General features: G+C 36.9%; 3 protein-coding genes across 10 annotated transcripts; 1 reads left to right on the top strand and 2 right to left on the bottom strand.

The window, feature by feature from the left end:
- Window positions 1-1,407: 1,407 nt before the first annotated feature.
- Window positions 1,408-7,576, bottom strand: LOC732875 (peripheral-type benzodiazepine receptor). 5 transcript variants are annotated; one of them, XR_009976764.1, is made up of 6 exons: window positions 7,087-7,440; window positions 5,009-5,256; window positions 4,495-4,589; window positions 3,802-3,980; window positions 2,357-2,870; window positions 1,408-2,311 (listed from the first exon to the last, which is right to left on the bottom strand). XR_009976764.1 is itself a non-coding variant. In XM_012696177.4 (5 exons), the coding sequence occupies exons 1-4, from the start codon at window positions 7,107-7,109 to the stop codon at window positions 3,804-3,806; spliced, it is 543 nt and encodes a 180-aa protein (XP_012551631.1). In that variant the 5' UTR covers window positions 7,110-7,440; the 3' UTR covers window positions 1,408-2,870; window positions 3,802-3,803. The 5 variants fall into 5 exon arrangements, 3 of the variants coding, with proteins under 3 accessions (XP_012551631.1, XP_012551632.1, NP_001040343.1); XR_009976766.1 differs by having other exon boundaries at window positions 7,276-7,439; XM_012696177.4 differs by having other exon boundaries at window positions 1,408-2,870.
- Window positions 7,577-8,153: 577 nt separating this feature from the next.
- LOC101746876 (nucleolar protein 14 homolog) lies at window positions 8,154-14,768 on the bottom strand. The gene is made up of 10 exons (XM_004932959.5): window positions 14,427-14,768; window positions 13,718-13,911; window positions 13,493-13,581; window positions 12,841-13,166; window positions 12,347-12,492; window positions 11,742-11,857; window positions 11,020-11,654; window positions 9,704-10,698; window positions 9,108-9,263; window positions 8,154-8,286 (listed from the first exon to the last, which is right to left on the bottom strand). The coding sequence occupies exons 1-10, from the start codon at window positions 14,619-14,621 to the stop codon at window positions 8,196-8,198; spliced, it is 2,943 nt and encodes a 980-aa protein (XP_004933016.1). The 5' UTR covers window positions 14,622-14,768; the 3' UTR covers window positions 8,154-8,195.
- Window positions 14,769-15,758: 990 nt separating this feature from the next.
- On the top strand, window positions 15,759-21,127 carry LOC119630648 (uncharacterized). Of its 4 annotated transcripts, XM_038020733.2 has the most exons (3): window positions 15,759-16,083; window positions 17,062-17,124; window positions 20,143-21,127. In XM_038020733.2, exons 1-3 carry the CDS (start codon window positions 15,759-15,761, stop codon window positions 20,925-20,927), a joined length of 1,173 nt encoding a protein of 390 aa, XP_037876661.1. In that variant the 3' UTR covers window positions 20,928-21,127. The 4 variants fall into 4 exon arrangements, with proteins under 4 accessions (XP_037876661.1, XP_062532247.1, XP_062532248.1 ...); XM_062676263.1 differs by having other exon boundaries at window positions 17,062-21,127; XM_062676264.1 differs by having other exon boundaries at window positions 15,759-17,124; window positions 20,607-21,127.
- Window positions 21,128-21,217: the final 90 nt, after the last annotated feature.

Raw genomic sequence — 21,217 nt, 5'->3', positions numbered from 1 at the left:
TGAAGTTATGACTACACATTAACAACCAAAGGTCCAAGATTAATATCGCTTACAAATTGTTGGAGTTCAAATCATGAATAAATTAATGTGACAAATCCTTCTCTGACGGTCCACCGACGAGAAGCCGTTGAAACTGTCGAAGCTAATCCTTGACGTTGCCTCAATAGATTGTTCTAGAAATTACCGTTTCGTGATCTCGGTTTATTTAATATTAAGTTTGTTTCGGGCGTGAACTGTATTTTGTGCTAGCTTCAATAAAACCTTGATTCAGATCTAAGGGTTTTTAAATAAATAGAAGAGAAATCAAGAAAGAAAACAAGAGAATTCTCTTGATGTAAAATAAAGAACACGTGTACGTACACGACCAGATTATTTTGTGCAACAGCTACTAATACTCACTAATTGTGTTGCCATACCTACCGGTGTGCTGCCACACTAAAAACATTTTTAAAAAGTGTCATGTTTAGGATTGCCCTAAACAAAATGAACATGGAATAAATGAGTTCTTGATCCGACCGATGTTCAGACGTCATTCAGTTTTTTTCCCTACCTAAGCTGATAGCCTTGAGAGGCTATTTCAGCGTAACCTTAACTAGTAGGTGAGCTAACGGGCTCAACCTGTGAGAATTTGCTAACACTGACCCTAGCAAGAGCAGTGCTTCGCAGAATCTACCACCGGATCGGAAACGCGACCCACTGAGAATATCCGGCGAGAAACTCAGTGGACTGTGTCTATGAGTTAATTCGCTCGTCGAGCCTTTCGTCGCAAACGACGGGGTTCGACGAGGACGGTGACCGGTCACTCAGATCGCATACCGTATGTGAAACTTTGGAATTGGAGAACTAAATGCCTCAACACTTTATACTGTCAAAGAGCGCCCGAGTGGCTTTCGACCACGTTCTGTGACCCACGCTGCTTCCAACCAAACGGGGTTTTCCAAAGACAAGGGATAACGTCTAGACGGGCTCCGAGAACCGGGAATCCGAAACGGTTACCCTTGATCGTTCCATAGCTTCGTCTCGACTAGAATCGGACGTCTAGTCGAAAGCAGTCAACGGCGAAGATAAAGACCGCGAATATTGACAATGTGTGTACATTGACATTGACAGTTCATTGACCTCACATAGCCCTCAAGCAGATTATCGCGTTTCTGTGACTTATTCCATTGGTGTTAATACTGCATTCCGATACCTCATTAGAAGTCTGGTTAAAATCTTAAACTCGCCGATCAGTTATGGGGAGGCAGAAAGGAGGAAGATAATGTAGGAATTGTAGTTTCTAGACCCAAATCGCGTATCTGACGATTCTGATAATTTCACTGTATAACCAGGCGATTACAAAATTAGTACCAACTCTAATTGCTGCTAATTGTCACAAACATTTATTCCGTTTTAATAAAACACAAATTCATTTTTTAAAATTTATTGAAGTACCTACAAACATGAACAATAAAAATGTATATTCGAAAAATAACAATCAATGAAATATTACAATACTGTAAAAGCAGTCACGAGAATAAAAGGATAGAAAAATGCAATAGGAATGCTTAAATACTATAATATTAATAAATTGTGCATTAAGTTTATTGAAGACACTCAATTGACTAAAACTACAACATGCTATATAGCGTCATTATTTAAATGACGTCCGTTGACATTTCGAACGTTTATAATTCAAATTTCGAACAAGGTCAACAATGTTATTTTATTACACAATATAAGTTGTTTCTTGATTGCTGATTGTTTTTAATTTCTTTGTTTCTGTTTTTGTTTCGCTATTGTTTTAATTTGTTTATATTGGGGAGGGACCTTTATTGGCTTTTCTATTATTTGTAACATTATTGTCCTAATGGGCTGTTGGTTCTCCTTATGGTAAATAAATAAATAAATAAGTACACTTTCTTAATGTTTTTTGCCATCGTGGGCAGATTGGTTAACAAATAGTACCACAAGAAGAGCCATGACATGTGACACAGCTCGGGGAACACTCCGGGGGAGAGCGGTGAACAATGACCTCTGTGGATAGACCCAGCGTACCAGTAGGGATGATCGATATTCATTTTAAGTCCTCGATAAGCATCGATATATAGATAACATGAAAACAGTATTTAAAATTTCTTTGAAATACACGATTCACTTGTCTTAGATCCCAACGAGCAACAGCTTATATTAACATTTATCTTTTTATTGCAAGTTTGTTTGTTCTTATTACCTTACTAACCTGAACAAGTTACTTTTCTTGTTGAGAGTACCCAAGCACAAATATTATATCTATAGCACAATTAATAAATTGTTTATTTTGCATACAAAACTTTGATATTTTCGAATATTGGTGTATTCCATTTTCCACGTTTACCGTAATCAAAACTTCCAAATTCATTTTAATGTAATATCGATCATTTTAGTGTTCCAGGCAGTAAGGATGATCTTTGCTCTGGTAAAAATACATGATGCTCTCAAAGAATTCCTTAGAATTTGTCAATAATCAATTAATAATTAATAGATATTCGTATATTGAAGTACTGTTTTTTTTGCATTAAATTTCGACTGTATCACTTGACTTGATTTTATGGATAGTTTCATATACAAAATGTAAAATTCAAAGTTTACCGATACATGTCCTATATCAAACTTACAACACTGAACCACCAGAGCGTTAATATACATGTTTTTACATATTTTTATTTATTTTAATAATGTAATGTCAAAAATGCTAATTCCATAATAAGTCATTATCAGCATTATTTATAATAATTACATTTCTATGAACTGTTGATATTTAATGAAATCGAATTATTATCTGTTCGAAATTAATACCTTTTCTTACATCTATATTTAAGGCATAAAGCAAAATATTCCATTGTCAGGATCTGAAAAAAAAAAAACCTCTTATTTACTTAAAAAATTAAAAGTAAACTTTACATTTACAATTTAAAAAAACTGGTTTTTTTGCTTGTGGTGAGGGTGTTTGTTCTGCATTTAATAAAAACGTTTTCTAAGTGCAGGTTGTAAGAACACACACTGAACTGACTTATTACCCAACACATGTGCTCTCTAGTTCATAATAAACTAAATATATAAAAATGAATTGCTGTTCGTTTGTCTCGCTAAACTCGAGAACGGTTGGTAGAATTATTTGTGGAAGTCCAGAGAAGGTTTAAAAGGTAAATAAATATGAAAATGCTCAATCAATGAATCAAATAAAAATATCAATTTTTGTTTTTCCTTTGATGTGTCCCCCGTCGAACGGATTCCTTTTGTTTGTTTTAAGTTTATTTTATACAAAAGTTTAGGTCTTTCATTTATCTATTGAGGCACTACAAAGTCTGCCGGGTCAGCTAGTAATTAACTAAATAAAATATTAAAACAAAATATTGCTGTGTGACTATTGTATTGTGTTTTTTATTTTTATTTATTGTTTATATGGGCGGAAGAACTCACGACCCACCTGGTGTTAAGTGGTTACCGGAGCCCATAGACGTCTTACAACGTAAATGCCGCCACCCACCTTAAGACATGAGTAGTAAGGTCTCAGTTTTAACAGTACAACGGCTGCCCCGCCCTTCAAACCGAAACGCATTACTGCTTCACGGCAGAAATAGGCAGAGAGGCGGTCATGCGGACTCACAAGATATCCCACCTATACCTATTTAGATTTTGAAACCTCAATTTAATTGTATGTTGTTTGTCCCACCCATCAATCCGGAACACATTACTGCTTTGTGGTAGAAATTATGAGTATCCCAAATTAAGCAGGTTAAATATTTATACAATTATAAATAACCGAATATCAAAGTTTACCTTTATTGTCCCTTCACCGGTTTAGGATTGTTCTTCCAGATGTAGTAAGAAAGGGAGCTGGCATATCCGAGCCAAGCCAAGTATGGTATGAGTAACAAACCGGCTGTCTTATTGACACTGCCGAATGACAGTGTCGTTGCCACTGCTGCCCCGGACAGCACTGAGATCTCAATGAATGCCTGAAAGAAACAAAACAAGTTTTATCATATGTTATGCTACAGTTAAATGTTGACATCAGGTTGACAAACTACATCAGTCCGGCTCCACCGTACCCTACAAACTGGGAATCACGATTACCATATGGCCATTTTATCAGAATAGTTACCAGAAGCAGTGTAGATTTACAACAGACCTTATTACCAGAATTTTTTTACAGATTTGCTTTAACTTTTGACATAATACAGACCTGTCACTTATGTTTCTAATCATAGTTATGTTATAGGTACCTTAGAACTTATATCTCAAAGTGGGTGGCGCATTTACATTGTAGATGTCTATGAGCTCCAGTAACCACTTAACACCAGGTGGGCTGTGAGCTCGTCCACACATCTAAAAAAAATACCCAACATATGGGCCCTCCAAGCTGTTCCCTAGACCATATATTTTATAATCTTATCAATAAATATTTCTGAATAGACTAAATTTATGCAACGTTTCATCGTAAAGAAAAAAATAAAAACATATTAAACCAACCAGCTTGAAGTCCTTCAATCCGAAGAAAATAGGAGTCCAAGACCAGTTGAGTAGCAGCTGTACTCCGTACAATGTGAGAGGTAGGACTGCATCTTCTGTAATATGACAAATTAAGTTCTACATTATTTCACTAGTTTTAACTAGTGTTTAATTAACTAGCGGTCACCTGATGATCAAAATTCTACCATTACCACCAGCAACCTCATAATTAAGATAAATTTCATATTTTATATTAAATGGAAATGTATCGAATTTTCTTTTGGGTTTGTACAGATGTTATGAAAAATAATACAAATTCCAAAGATGTTGAAAAGCTAAACAAACAGGGGAAAGTATGATACTTTTGTCTTTGCCTACTTATCATCTATGAGTCATCTACGAATAGATGACATACTCAAAATCGTTGTATATATATGAATGACCTTTTCATGACCGATGAACTATTTTACAAAAACTTTTTACTTCAAGTTGACATAACAATTATAATATTAATTTAAGCAAATTCAGAACTCACCAGTAAAACCATCACATTCCTCCCAGATGAGGTAAGAGGCATATCCCATGCTGCTGTAGAGAACAGTCCAAGCTGGACCAAATACCCACTTTGGGGGAGTCCAGCTTGGCTTCTTTAACTCATCATACCAGGACTTTTCACTGTTGTCTTTACGGATTTGACCCGCAAAGAACAGTCCATTGGCCCATCCACCGACATTTGGGAGGATAATCGAACCGAGTGCAGGCCAATTAGCCATTACGAAATCTCTAGAATACAAATAACTTTATTAATCCAATTGTAGTCTTAATTTAAGTATATATCAATCTGGATATGAAAGCTCACAGCCCCAGCAGGTCCGAAGCATTATCTTAAAGATTTCTAGTCTACCTATGTCAAGATTTTGAAAACTAATTATGAATATGCCTTAATTCACTAAATAATACTCCATCTACAATATTATTTTTCTAAGTTTCGCAATATATATATCGACGCTTGAAAGGCAAACGTGACTAAGCGACAATAACTGCTTTGTACATAAATGATAGGCAATAAGCATATTCGATGCGCAAAAAATATATATTTCTAGGTCTATTAAAATCATTTCAATCCAACAGCTGCTAGCTAGATTCTCCTACAGCTAGATTCATTAAAATAAATTTTGTTTTCAGGTATTTCAACTTTAAATTAGTCTACTGTAAAGTTCACGCATTGTCGCTTAGTCACGTTTGCCTTTCAAGCGTCGATATTATTACATTCATTATATGTACATTTATACATATCTCCAAGGTCAGCCATTTAATTAAATCATTACTTTTTGTTAAATTAAATACTTCATAATTTGAATAGTACATTGAAGGTTATTTTTCATACTTGATTTTTTTTATTTGACAGTCTGATCACAATGGCACATTTAAATTTTACATGTACGTCATAATTTCTAAATGGAAAATTGTTACAAGCAGGTTATCAATACAAATTCTAAAAGTTTATCCATCGTAATGGCACTTACAAGGTGCTTATTGGATAGCAGTGAGGGGTTCACTATACTGTGAATGTTTGCAGTTACAATTTATGAACACTGAAGTAAAATTCTTTGTTAGTTCAATGAGTGAAAAAAATGTACATTCTAATTCCAAAGTCACACATTAAAATCTCATAATCTTACAGCTTTAGAAGTACACATCTCAGGAACTATTAAGTTAAACAAAATTTTTGTGTTGAAACCTTTTTTGACTATTTAAGACCTCTTTAAATATTTAAATTTGAGATACACTTGAGCTATCCTTTTTTTCTGTCACTTCAACCCAATATAAATAAACAAGCAATTCTCTGCATATTCTGTAGCTTTTAGCTGTTAGCTATTTTGCAGATTGTAACTTTGATATTTCAATTTAAAACAGCTTATAGATAAACAAATATAGGTGATGGAGGCTGATGATTAGCAGTATTAAGTCTTGATCTAGAGGCTTAAAACTATTCATTACTCATTCTGGTACAGACTGTAACACATGAGCATATCCAAACATATTATAATTAACTCCCAATGTAAAACTCTTAGAAAACAACTTAAGAGCTAAATCGACAGAATAAAAACAACACAGAGTGAGGCACGTCCTTTACATTCAAAATAAGAGCTTAAGAAATTTGATTGCAAAAAAGACAAGTTTATCATTGGTAGTAAATTAATAATGTGTTCTGTTTACATTTAGGTGGGTAGCTTATTCCCGCTTTGGCTTCAGGAATTAAATATTTAGTTACTAATATGTATATAATATGGTATCAGAGATAAATAGCCAAACAATCTTAAAAAGGCAAGGTTTACAAATAGATAAAAAAGAAAAAAAAGTCGTGTTCATGGTACCAAATCTTAAAATGACCTTTTTTTGCCTTTTATTTGTTTCTTAGACAAATAGAACAAACACATTGGTGAATTAATGTAGTAAAGTGAAATTTGGTCATGAATATTAAATATAATTATAAAAGCAAACTAATGTGTAATATGTATTTATCGAAAATTAAATGCGGTTCCGCGTCACATCTAGTTGTTATATTAAAAAATTGTAACAAATAAATTAAATGTTAAACTATTGATTTACCTAGCTGTATCCAAATTTTCCATTTTTAAATCTTATTTAATAGCAGCAAATTGTTGTCGAGTACTAAAATTTACTAATTATCACCTCTAACTTAAAATTCTCTGTGATTAGCAAATTATGTGATAACATTATCACTTCTGATAATTTGGTAAAAAAGTTAAATGTAGATAAATGTAGAAGTACACTTACTTGGGGAACAGTTTAAATTTAGAAATCAGTGCGGTGATGTAATTACAAGACAGTCGACTCAAATTTTGAAGCGTGAAGCATCATTTGTAAAGATATAGGATGTATTATGCAATAATTGTTATCTTAAAATACACCGGTGTATTTCTAAAAAGTAGAATTTTATAAAGGGCAAATTATTTAAGTACTTACTTTAAAACGGATTATGGGTAAAAACTGAAGAGATGTTATAATGAAATTTAATCAAACTAGACGTTGCTGAAATTTATGTATATCTATGGCTGAAACGGTCTGTAGTTGTAACTGTAAGCCGGGTAAATTAAGTAGCGAAGTGAACGGAGCTTCCACAAAGTTTCATAGAAGTGGTTTTCAAATTAGTCGCATTATAATGGGGAATAAGTGCATCCATAGATTAAATACAATTTGATGCATCAACGATTTTTGTCAACGTGATTTGTGACTGTGACATCTGGTAGATCACTTGATAATAAACTCCGTTTCACGCAGCTTATCAATGATTCTCTAGAATTAAAAGAATAAGGTATGAATAAACTGATGAACTGATTGAATACCAATCGGTCGACACGGTGACGGGTTCATATTGAGTAAACAAACACTCCTTCTCATATGTCGGGATCTGTTCCCACAAGATGCGATACTCCAACGCCACAAGTCGAATCATTTACCCGATGAGTGTATAGCGTCGTCCTCCCATGCGTGGCAATACGCGAGCATATGCTTCACCGTATTAAAATCCCTAAAGACTTAAGAAACCTGATAGTACCTACTGTATCAGTATACTGAGTTGTCAGGCCATTGGTCTCGTGAAAGCAATATCAAGTTCAAGACCAGATTTCAGTGAACAGCCAAATAAAACAAAATTTATAAAACAATTTTATTATTTTGTACATGTCCAATATTCATCATTTACTTCTCTTCAGCTTATTCAATTCTCCTTGTTGTATGGCCGCCTCTTTGTAGATTTGTTTTACCTTTTCTTTTCTTATATTGTCACTGTAATTACAATATTTTAATTAATATTATTCAAAGGAATCGTGACACAAACTTGACGCATGTGACTCGGAGACTAGGACCATATCAGTTATCAGTTTTACGCAAAGTACACAACGTCAAGTGCATATAATGCAAACCGCTTACTTGCCTATCCGCAAATTTATTTATAAGCATTTTATTGATACCAATTTATTATTACACAGTATTCATCCTTCATTGTGAAAGTTTCGGTTTGAAGGGTGGGGCAGCCGTTATACTTTAAAAACTGACACCTTAGAACTTATATCTCAGGGCTGATGGTGACATTCACGTTGTAGATGTCTATGGGCTCCAGTAACCACTTAATATCAGGTGAGCCGTGAGCTCGGCCACCCGCCTAAGCAATAAAAAAAATTGTATGGAACTTGTGTTCAGTATTTCCTTAGGATAATCGGTACTTGCGGTACCTCCAACACTGAGACAGTGACATCACTCGATACAAATACACCGGTTACAAATTCAAGTTCCTAAGTCGCCCACAATCTCTAAAGCAGGCTTTCCTGAAGTGGGCGATAACGCGCCCTTGTGGGGGCTACAGGCCGAAAGGGAGGCGTTAAGAGACCCAGAAAAAATAGGGGGGCGTTGTGTAGAGGCTTGGGAGGCGATTTGTCATCTAGGAGGACTCTTAGACACCCACTGAGCTTTTGCTATAGTGGTTTTTAAAGAGGCAAAAAAATGGGGGCGCTAAAAAAGAATTTATTCTCAAAGTAGGCAATAGACAAAATAAGTTTGGGAACCCCTGCTCTAGAGAATATATTAACATATGTTTGCCAATACATTACCTGCGCATCTTCTCCTTTAGCTTAACAGAAGCTATATAGGACTTGTCTCTTCTGATCTCACGGAGAGCTCCCTTCATCTCTTTCTTTAGTTTAGTCTTCAAACGAGCAGCTTCCGCCTGTTCTCTTGATAATTTAGAGCCTTTACTTCCAGTGAAACTGTTGGCCATCATTTAAATGATTAATTTCACAGTGATAACAACAGCCTATGTAATTAAAACGATCATCCCTGTTACAATGATTTTGTAATATAAATAATGTTTAAATTAAATCAGAGAATAAAACCTAGTTACACTCAACTTCAACAAGGAATGACGGAATGAATGAATGAATGAATGAATCAAGAAGGAATGAAAATCTATGGTTACCTGTAATCGACATATTTCCTTGATTTATGAAAAATCGGTTGTCTGTAAATTCGGTTTACTGACGATAGTTAAACGTGACAACGTCATAAGAAAATACGCCTCGGAGCGAGGTAACGCCGCATGAGTTATGTTTTTTCGTGCGTGCAGCCGGCTCCATCGAATTATAAGACGTCACGTCAAAAATTAAAAATATCAACAAGGGAATTTATGAAATGCATTTAAAATACTTACACCTCCTGCACATCCGGTTCATACAACCTCAAAGCTTTGGGTATCTTTTTCTCTCTACACAACGGAGTGTAAGTTTTCATTTCTAAGCACTCTTTCATGTACTGACTTACTTCGGAAACGACACTGGCCACCTTCTTGGGGTACAATTCTGTATCGATCCTGGCTAACAACTTTATGTGATACTCAAACATGCATTCCTGTGCCTCTAACTCATTAAAATTGTCAAAGAACTCCTTCAACATCACCGTACTGATCAGCAAACAGCGGATTTTGAAGTCATCATCTACACTCTCTAGAATCAAATCTTTAGCGGCCATCTTGTTCGCGACCGACATTTTAGAACAATCTGTGTTTAAATTTAGAATCTTCTCCATTTTATGTAACATAAAAGGCGGGACTAATTGTACTTGATTAAGTATTGATGTGTTCGCACAATAATATAAAATGCCTCTTAAGTAATTCAGCGCGGACGGTACTAATCGTTTTGACAGAACAGTGTATTCTAAAATTAGGGCTGTCACAAAGAATCCCCTTGATATCGAGAAAGCGTCGTCGAATCTAGACCGATTCAAAATCTCGGACATAAACAACAAAGATGGCGTCGTTACCGGATGCCGAAAGTCGGACGTGGGATACAGCAGCGAGATCAATTTGAAAAATATTAACGTGTCCAAATCCGGTATACGTTTCGGGCGTTTCATATATTTATTTCGCTTTTCTACCAACAGATCGACCAAGTACTTTTTAGTTGAAATTTTATTCAGCTTGGCCAGATCAAACATATGAGGTACTAATCTATCGAATATCAGGAAGGCTTTTATAACGGAGCCTTCGTCTTTTAAATTGGTAAAAATATCGTTGATGTGTTGTAGTAAGTGAGCGAATAGGCGACTCAGTTTGTCTTTGTTCTCCTCGCCTAAGCTGGGATCATATGTTTTTATCAGTTTCTGTATGGCTGTATACTGCTGTGAAGGTGTTTTTCCGGACAATAATTCCTGAAAAAATTATTAAAATAGTACTTTTTTTTTATACGCGGGAGGAAATGTCCTACTTTTCTCCCTTGGTGCACATACTATTTTTTCTCCTACCAGGCCGAAAGTTCGTGGAATACTGTGCCGGGGTTACACTTTCTTCCCTTCCCGGGGTTACAGCGGGAGGAAAAAGGAACTTTCGGCGTAAGTAGGAGAAAAATATTATTTTTCCACCTCGTAACCATCATCAGTTATCGTCGAAATCAGTGAGTATGAATTGGCCAATGTAGCCTACAAATGTAAAGTTGAAATCAAATCCTAAGCTTGTTACATTTATAATCTCACCTTTAAACTTTCACCTTCATTGCTCTTCTCAAACATAGCGCCGATTTCTGTATCATCTACATCACTGTCATCACTCTCATCACTAGATGATTTCAAATCATTAAAAGCGTTCAGATCATCCACATTCTTACGATTGTTCTCATTAATTACATTTCCATTACATTTAGCTGAAACATTATTTGATATACAATTTTTTTCAGTTATCTTAAGCACATTCTGTTTGTCATTAGATTCTGGGATATCGTTTGAGCTGTCTTCTGAAGTATCAACATTATTAATTTGAATTTGGGTTGTAACTTTTTGGGGTTCTTTAACTTTGGTTCCCTCTTCTATATTTACGTTTAGTTCATCTTCAGTATCCTCTTCAGATTCAGACTGTGATGAAAGGTTTTCAACTTCAAGTTTCTTTCCCTCAACTCTGTTATCATTTATTTCTTTTGCTGCACCTTTGTTGTCGGTATCGTTGACATGTTTTTCATCATCAGTAGTCTCTTCAGGTGCATCTTCATCCGACACTTCTTGTTCATCGCTATCTCCATCATCATCACCGTTACTTTCATCATCAGCATCATCACTGTTTTCTTCATCAGACGTATCCGAAACGCCATCTTCAAACTTCGGTTTTGCGTTTGGTACTGTAATATTTTTGTGAGCATTTAATATTAGCAATCTGTAGATAAGATAGAAGGTAGAGAAGAAAGAGTTTAGAGGTCATAGCTCACCTGAATAATCTTTAAGAATATGTTCTGGTACTAAAGGTTTTCCATCCTTATCATACGCCAACATAAAACTAGCCTCGTCTTCCAACTCGAAATTGTCATCAAGGTCCTCGGCTGACCTGTGAGAACTCACATATTATACAAAAAGTAACGGCATCCAGGTGCATTCTTAAATTTTAATTGGAAGTTTCTATTGACAAGTTTATTTAAAAACATTTCTTTATTCACTTCAAACTATATAAACTATCCTATGATTTTGTTGCTGTAATTAGAACATTGGCTCTCACAACAATTTTTCAAACATCTTTGGACATGTTTCTCTAAGTTATCAACTATAATACCTATTGTTTTGTTTTATAAATATATTGGTATATACACATCAGCACCAGTAGGGAAGATCCTAGTTTATCATCATGAAGTTGTCATAGCTTAAAGGATAAGACTCATTACTGCAGATGGGCAATTTTTTTTTCGAAATAAATGTGTATTTAACACGTTTTCATGACTGACATGATTTTAACTAACCAAACACAAAAGACATGATGTCATTGTGGCTTTACATACATCAGACAAATAGCTGGTTTGTAATCAATCAATGAATATTTCACCTGTGTTTAGGAGCAGGTTGTTTAACCCTTACAGGTATTACTTCATCATCTCCCGTCATTCTCTGTTGTCGTTCTCTCTCCCACTGCTCTAACTTTTCCCTCTCTTCTTTTGCTTGTTTCTCGTCGCTTTTTAGGGCATCTGAAGGCTGTAAAATAAATTTTATTACATTCACAAAAAAATTGACTATGTTTTTTTTTTTTGGTATTGTAGAAAGAGTCCTGTCGTTTTTTTTTTCCTCCCTATTCTGACTGTCTTGAGAGACCATTTCAGCGTAGCCTTAACAAGTAGGTGAGCTCACAGTGCACAAACCTGACGACGTTACTAACACTAACCCTAGCAAGAGCAGTGCTTCGCAAATCTATCACTGGATCGGAAACGCTGCCCACTGAGAAGATCCGTGAGATACTCAGTGGGCTGGGCCCAGTTGATGGTAATGCAGTCCCAATCACTCATCGACATTATCTTTGCCAGCAATCAATATGAATGAACATACCGTTCCTCTCTTCTCAAACTTCAACTCTCTCATCATCTTATCATAATCCTGACTATTCTTTTCTGCTTTATTCAGCACTTTATCAATAGCAGACTCTTCTTCTACTCTCGGTCTCTTAAAAACAACCGGTTGAAGATCTTTCCATTCACTATCTAACTTTTCTGTCAAATCTAAAGTCTGTTCTTTATCTTTCTGCTTCTCTGCCTTCCTTTTCTTTGACTCTGCTATTAACTGCTCTATTAAATCTTTGTGAGATTTTGCACCGTCTTTTGAGTCAGTTTTTGAAAGCATTCCTCCACCAAAGTGGCCTTCAGCAACAAAGTCATCTGTAAAAAATATATTTCTTCAAGTTCTCTGATACATATGACAGAGCAAATTACAACCATCTAAGCAATAAATAAAAATTTAAAAAAGAGCAGGTTACCCTATACAATATAGTGGAGGCATTAAGCTCATGTGTGGCTAACACCACTTAAAACATCAATTGTTTATCCTATTGATTCAATACAGTCAATAACCTTTGAAATTTACATATCATATAAAGCTATTAAAATGTAAACTGATAAGAGGACATTACACATCGGCTGGATACTTTTATGAACCTAGATTTGGAACTCTTCTAACATATCACTGCGTCGTTACACTAACTTACAGTCTAGTCCACCATATGCCTTTCCTTCTTCATCTTCATCATCAGATCTTGGATCATCAAACTTTTCTATTTGCTCCAACGTTTGGCCTCTGTAACCATAAATAAATACTTTAGTATTTAAAAAAATTATAATGTAAACATCTCAATAAGAAGTCAAATTCCATCTGAATATTAAGTCAAATACAACATATCATAAAACGTAAACAGAAATCTAAAAACATTTACCTATGTGTTAATATCTCATCATCTGCCAAATTGTATATACTCTTTTTATTGTGTTGTTTAACTCTTTCAGCGGCAAATCTCGCAATCATTTTATCTTCAGCTGACAACTGGTTGTTTTTCTCACCAATACGACGATCAATAAATGTGTTTGTCTTATTCATCAGCTTCATTTCTGTGCCCAATGTCTCTTTTCTCTAAAACGTTCATTAATCATTGTGGTTACATTATTAAAATATTTTTAAGTGCACCCTTGTGAGATTTTCTGTAGCTGAAAAGGGATTAAAATTACCACCTTAGCTAAAATTCATTTGCCAAGCAGTAAATAAATTTTTTTTTCCAAAATTCTTCAGCATTTTACTTTTTTGAATTTAGAATATATTTTTTTATTATTTATATGGGTGGACGAGCTCACAGCCCACGTGGTGTTAAGTGATTGCTGGAGCCCATAGACAACAAGTACAACGTAAATGCGCCACCCACCTTGAGATATAAGTTCTAAGGTCTCAAGGTATAGTTACAACGGCTGCCCCACCTTTCAAACCGAAACGCATTACTGCTTCACGGCAGAAATAGGCAGGGTGGTACCTACCCGCGCGGACTCACAAGAGGTCCTACCACCAGTAAATGAATTTATGAATCAAGACAGTAAAATTCAACAAAAAGCGTATTTTATGCTTCGTTTTTTTTTTTACAGTAAATAATGCGTTACCTTCTGTACAGCTTTAGCTCGAGATACACCAGGCAAACCTTTATCATGCTTCGATTTCTTCCCTAAAACTTTAATTTTTTCACGATTCACATGCACCTCAAATGGATTGATTTTCTTTTTGTTGATCTCTGCTTTTCTATTACTGTGAACTTTATCAGCTAGTCCTGAATTCCGCTTGTTTTTAACTTTTGCCATTTTAATTCATTTATAAACTGAAATAATCTAAATTGTAATTAAAAGACCACAAGGCACACGTACGACCAGGTTATGTTGTCTGATAAACATTTGTGATTTGACACTGACATTAATGGTAACTATTTTTTCAATACAAGAAAGTCGAAACATCAAACCATACCTCATAAAATGTGGGTGCAGAGAGAAGAAATGTAAAATTAATTGAAATCTATAAAACAACATTCAATGTCGATTAGGTGACTAAAAGCCACCACTGATATCGTCTACAAAGCTGGAAGTAGACTTATATCGTATAAGATTTTCTAACCGAGGAGTAATGCAAGTATGTGTAAAATTATTTAATAATTTTATCAAAAAAAATATCACTGTGAGCAACCAATTAATGATAATGACAAGTCTCTAAAGTCAAGTCAAGTTTCTAAATCAAGCTTTAGAAACGAATTTATAACAAAATTGAAACCATTAACTACATAATGACAATTGTATTTTTTCCGTTTTGCCATCTTCAGAGATAACTAAAAGATTAGCTATGTTCTAAATTTGTTATTGTCGATGCACGGACATCGACGATCGCGCGGCGCGGGCGCCGGGAGGAGGACAGCGGCGCGGGGTAGCGGATTGACACCGGCTTCGTCACTTCGTGCAGCAACGCCGCCCGCGACACTTACTTGTTTTCGTCTTGTTTTGCTCTTTTTATAAACTTACCAAATAATACAGTCCACTCTTTTATTTTATACATCACCGGTCTACCCCAGAGCAGTTCGAAACATGGTCCTTTAGTTTTGTCAGCTTAAAACTCACCGGAATAAAACCTGTACAACAAACTGTCGGCGTTGGTTGGACATTTAAAAACGAACGGACGTTTTACTGTTCACTACGTTGAAGCTGCAAGGAGTCGTGAATATTGGACTTCGGAATATTGGACGGATTGCATACCTGAGTGAGTTCGTTCCAATTAGACAACCTTTATTCCCTCATATTTTTGCCGTTTCGCGCATTCAATTTTTTACCTAATTTTCGCCTCAATTTGCCAAAATAAAAACTACCCTCATCTTACAATCAAAATTCATTCTTATTCATTAATTCTTATTTAACTATTCTTATTATTTCTGTTTATTTTGCTTATTATAATACATTATGAGCCAACATTCTGAGGATTTAGATACTCTTATTAAGCGACGAGGTGCAATTAAAGCCAAACTTACTATTTTCAGAAATTATATTAAACCTCTTACTAGTTTTTCTAGCTTGACCGACTTACAACGTTTTGAGTTGGAAGGACGTTATGAGCGTATTCAGTGTTTATACAACGACTTCGACAAGTTACAGACGGAGATCGAGACGTTGTTGGACGCACCCGATGACGACTTTAAATCCCGGTGTGAGTTCGAGGACCAATACCATCCTACGGTGGCACTGGCGCGAAGCCTGCTTTCAGCAACTACCAACTCAGAAGGTTCAGGTAGGGTACACACAAATGTTCGATTGCCCAAAATTGATTTGCCACATTTTGATGGTAGCGTTCAGGGTTGGCTCGAATTCAAAGATACCTACATTTCCCTCATTCATAATAATAAATGTAATGATGATATTATGAGATTTCATTACCTTCGGTCCTGTTTACGCGGCAGCGCGGCTTTAGTTATTAAAAATATAGATTTTACCAGTGAAAATTACAATAACGCTTGGGACTTGCTATGTCAGCGGTACGACAAGGACCAGCTGTTAATACACAACCACGTTCAAGCGTTGTTTAGTGTTGCACCGTGCTCCAAAGAGTCCAGTAAAAGCTTGCGCTACCTTATTGATGTCACAAATAAAAATATTAGGGCATTAAAAACTTTAAAGCAGCCAACTGAACATTGGGACACATTAATCATCTTTATGATCTCACAGAAACTAGACAGCAGCACAAGCCGATACTGGGAGGAGCATCGTAACAAACTTTCAGAGCCCCCTACTTTAAATCAATTTATTTTTTTTATTGAAAATCAAATTAACCTACTTGAAAAAATAGAAGAAAACAGTAAAATCAACCTTAAATCTAAAGAAACAAATAACAATAATTACAATAACAAATCTACAAATTACATCATACAATCTAATAGCAATCAAATTCAATCAAATCATTCGAAATGTCCATTATGTAATGAAAATCACTTGCTTTACACCTGTGAAACATTCAGGAGCTTACCTACTGAGGTGCGCATTGAAAAGGCAAAGAATTTTAAAGTTTGTATGAATTGCTTACGCTTAGGTCATACTGATAGAACGTGCAAGCTATCCCATTGCAAGTACTGCAAAGCACGACACAATACCCTTTTACATTCAGAGCCTGAGCGTAGCGCAGCGTCAAACCCCATGCCAGGCGCTGATAATGTTGCTTTTTCAGCCAATTTTGAACACAGTAATACAGCTTCTTTTATATTGCTTTCCACAGCTATGGTGAGAGTGCGTGGTGCCGATGGCACTAAGCACCCCGCCCGAGTTTTGCTGGACAACGGTAGTACCGCCAACTTTGTCACAGACGCCTTTTCATCCAAGCTTGGGCTGTCACGACACGGTACTAGCTCCACTACAATCACAGGTATAAACAATCAGACCTCTTATAGTACACAGTCTTGTAATCTCACGCTCGAGTCCTATTACGGTAATTATACAGTCGGCTTAGGTTGTCTAATATTGCCTGAGGTAACAAAAGTATTGCCTTCGCGTTTCATACCTAGAACTCATGTCCCTCTGCCTTCGGGTCTACATCTAGCTGACCCTACATTCAACATTCCGTCAGTCGTAGATATACTTGTAGGGGCTGAAATCTTTTGGCAAGTATTATTACACAATACCATCGATTTAGGTAAGAATCAACCTACACTTCACGAAACGAAATTAGGTTGGATTGTTTCAGGTCTTGTGGCTTATTCTCCACGCCTTCAATCTCAATCTCACTTCTGTAGTCTTGTCAAAAACGACGTCAATTTTAATATAGAACGTTTTTGGGAACTCGATTCAGTTCCATCAAAACACTCACTCACAAATGAAGAAAATGCATGTGAGCAACATTTTCTTCGTAATACTTATAGAAACGACGATGGCCGCTTTGTAGTTTCTACTCCATTAAAAAGGGATCCTCAAATATTAGGAGACTCTCTTCAAATGGCTATAAGTCGATTTTTATCCTTAGAGCGACGCTTTCAGCGTGATTTGGGTTTCAAGCAGCGCTACGTAGACTTCATGCATGAATACCTAAAGCTAGGGCATATGATTAAGGAAAGTGAAGTTCGCAATTTTTCAGAGTCTTCTACTGACAAGGGAGTCAGTTATTTCATGCCTCATCATGGAATTATTCGTGAGTCCAGCACAACTACAAAGCTGCGAACGGTCTTCGATGCATCTGCGATCACAACTTCCGGCGTTTCACTGAACGACATCCAAATGATTGGTCCTGTAGTGCAAGACGACTTACTTTCCATATTGCTGCGCTTTCGTCAGCATAGATATGTAATCTCAGGGGACATTGAGAAAATGTATCGATCTATAGAGGTAAACCCCTCGCAGCGATCTCTTCAGCGCATTGTTTTCCGCAATAATCACAATGCTCCCCTCAAAGTATATTGTTTAAACACGGTGACTTATGGAACAGCATCAGCGCCTTACTTAGCCACGAAATGCCTGACCAGTCTGGCTTCGTCAGCTGTAAGTGAAGACGTCAAACATGCAATAATTCACGACTTTTACGTTGACGATCTTTTAAGCGGTAATAGCACTCTCTCAGGTACTATTGAGTTGTGTAAAGGCGTGATTGATACTTTGTCATCAGCTCAATTTCATTTACGTAAATTTAAATCAAATGATTCTCGTATCTTATCAGCAATAATGTCAGAACGTGGCGACGCTTCCACTGACAATATGTTAGACTTAAATAGTGACGTCAACACTTCATCTAAAACATTAGGTTTGCAATGGTGTTGCAATGTTGATATGCTTTCTTTTTCCATTAATATTGACATCTGTAGTAAAATTACAAAGCGTCACGTGTTGTCGGTGGTAAGTCAAATTTTCGACCCACTAGGCCTGGTAAGTCCGTGCGTTGTCGAAGCAAAAATTCTCATGCAACGACTTTGGATCGACAAGTATAACTGGGACGACGTAGTGTCTCAAGAACTTAGGGATCTTTGGTCTTCCTGTACTAGTACTTTGTCTTCTCTTAATCAGCTGAAGATACCTAGATTTATTTCATGTAGTGACTCAACAAATAACGAAATTCATGTCTTTTGCGACGCTTCAGAGAAGGTTTACGGTGCGTGTCTTTATATCCGTTCAATTAAAGCTTCAGGGTCTATTTGCGTACGACTTTTGGCTTCAAAAAGTCGCATAGCTCCTATTAAGCCCACCACAATACCGCGACTTGAGCTTTGCGGAGCGTTAGCAGCTACAAGACTGTGTACCAAAGTTCGTGACTCTCTAACCATGCGTATAGACAACGTTTATTTCTGGTGCGATTCCACACAATATTGGCGTGGTTGTCGACGTCGCCTAATCGACTTAAGCCTTTTGTGCGCAACAGAGTCAACGAAATTCAAGAGAGTACGATTGGTTGTACTTGGAGCTACGTGCCGTCGAAGGACAACCCGGCGGATCTTGTTTCCCGTGGGCTGAAGGCTGATGCTATCAGCACCAGTTCGCTGTGGTGGTCGGGCCCGTCTTATCTATTTAAATCACAAGAATATTGGCCACAAAAACCCAATATGAAACAAGATCTACCAGACGTAGTTTGTCATGTAGTTAGTAGTAATGTCGATACGCTTCATACTAATAAAACTCATGGTAGTTCCATAATTCATCATCTTATTACTAAATATTCAAATTTACGCTATTTACAAAGAGTAGTTGCTTACATACTTAGAGCGATATATAACTTTAAAAACAAATCAAATAAAAATATAGCTCTATAATCTTTCTAATGAAGAACTACAAATCTCATTAAATCTCATTATACATAATGCTCAACTTCAAATGTTCCCCGAAGAATATTTTATATTGAAATCAGGGAAGTCCCTACCACGTAGCAGTCGTCTTATTTCATTAACACCATTTATAGATAGTAATTCAATTTTACGCGTTGGTGGTAGGCTTGACAACTCCCCATATGACTTTAATATAAAACACCCTATAGTTCTTTGCAGTAAACACGCTTTGACTAAATTAATATTCCATTTTGAACATTTGCATCTCTTACATGCTGGACCACAGCTCTTACTAACTCACATACGCCAGAGTTACTGGCCCTAAGGAGGCAGAAATCTGTCTAAGACTGTCGTCAGAAACTGCTTAAAATGTTTTAGGTATAGAGCACAAAATGTTCAACCCATCATGGGTCAATTACCTAAAACTCGTACTGATTTACAATTTCCTTTCTTGAATTGTAGTGTGGATTATGCTGGGCCAATTTTGATCGCTGATCGTAAAGGGCGAGGCTGTAAATTAGTAAAATCATACTTATGCATTTTTGTGTGCCTTGCAGTAAAAGCTGTTCATATCGAGCTCGTCACCGCATTGTCATCGGAGGCGTACATAGCTGCTCTCAAAATATTCGTGTCTCGTCGAAGCAAGCCCCGCAGCATATGGTCCGACAATGGGACAAATTTTGTTGGTGCTTGCAACGAACTCAAAGGCGTCCTTTCAAACTCAGACATTGCGTCATTCATGTCTCAAGAAGGCATAGATTTTAATTTTTCTCCACCTTATTCCCCTCATTTTAATGGTCTGGCTGAAGCAGCGGTTAAGGCCACTAAAGGCCATCTCAAAAAACTCCTCAGTCTTACTCACCTCACGTATGAAGAAATGTCTTCGTGCTTATGTCAAATTGAGGCCATTCTAAATTCCCGTCCACTTACTCCTATTTCCTCTGATCCGTTAGATTTAACTGCCCTTACTCCTGCTCACTTTCTGATTGGACGACCGCTCACGTCAGTTCCGCACCCGCAGATTACCGACGGCAACATCACGCGCTTGGAGCGCTACCAACGAGTGGAACTCATCAGGCAGCATTTTTGGAAGCGCTTTATTAATGAATACATTTCTCTGCTGCAGCAGAAATCTAAATGGTCCACCTCTACAGGGAGCTTGATACCAGGGACGCTAGTCCTTGTGAAGGACAGGACGCTACCGGCTCTGTTGTGGCCTTTGGGCCGCATTACCAAGACGTATCCGGGCAGCGACGGCATCACACGGGTCGCAGAGGTCAAGACGAGGACGGGGACCGTGGTGCGAGGCTTCAACTCCATCTGCCCCCTCCCTCTTCATTGAAGTACCCATATATACTTCAACCCGGGCAGTCTGTCGATGCACGGACATCGACGATCGCGCGGCGCGGGCGCCGGGAGGAGGACAGCGGCGCGGGGTAGCGGATTGACACCGCCTTCGTCACTTCGTGCAGCAACGCCGCCCGCGACACTTACTTGTTTTCGTCTTGTTTTGCTCTTTTTATAAACTTACCAAATAATACAGTCCACTCTTTTATTTTATACATCACCGGTCTACCCCAGAGCAGTTCGAAACAGTTATGATTGCGTCACTCATATACTCCACTCATAATT

This window comes from Bombyx mori, chromosome 26, assembly GCF_030269925.1.
Source record: "Bombyx mori chromosome 26, ASM3026992v2".
In the NCBI taxonomy this organism is placed as follows: Eukaryota; Metazoa; Arthropoda; class Insecta; order Lepidoptera; family Bombycidae; genus Bombyx; species Bombyx mori.
This window is presented reverse-complemented; position numbering and strand designations above follow the sequence as displayed.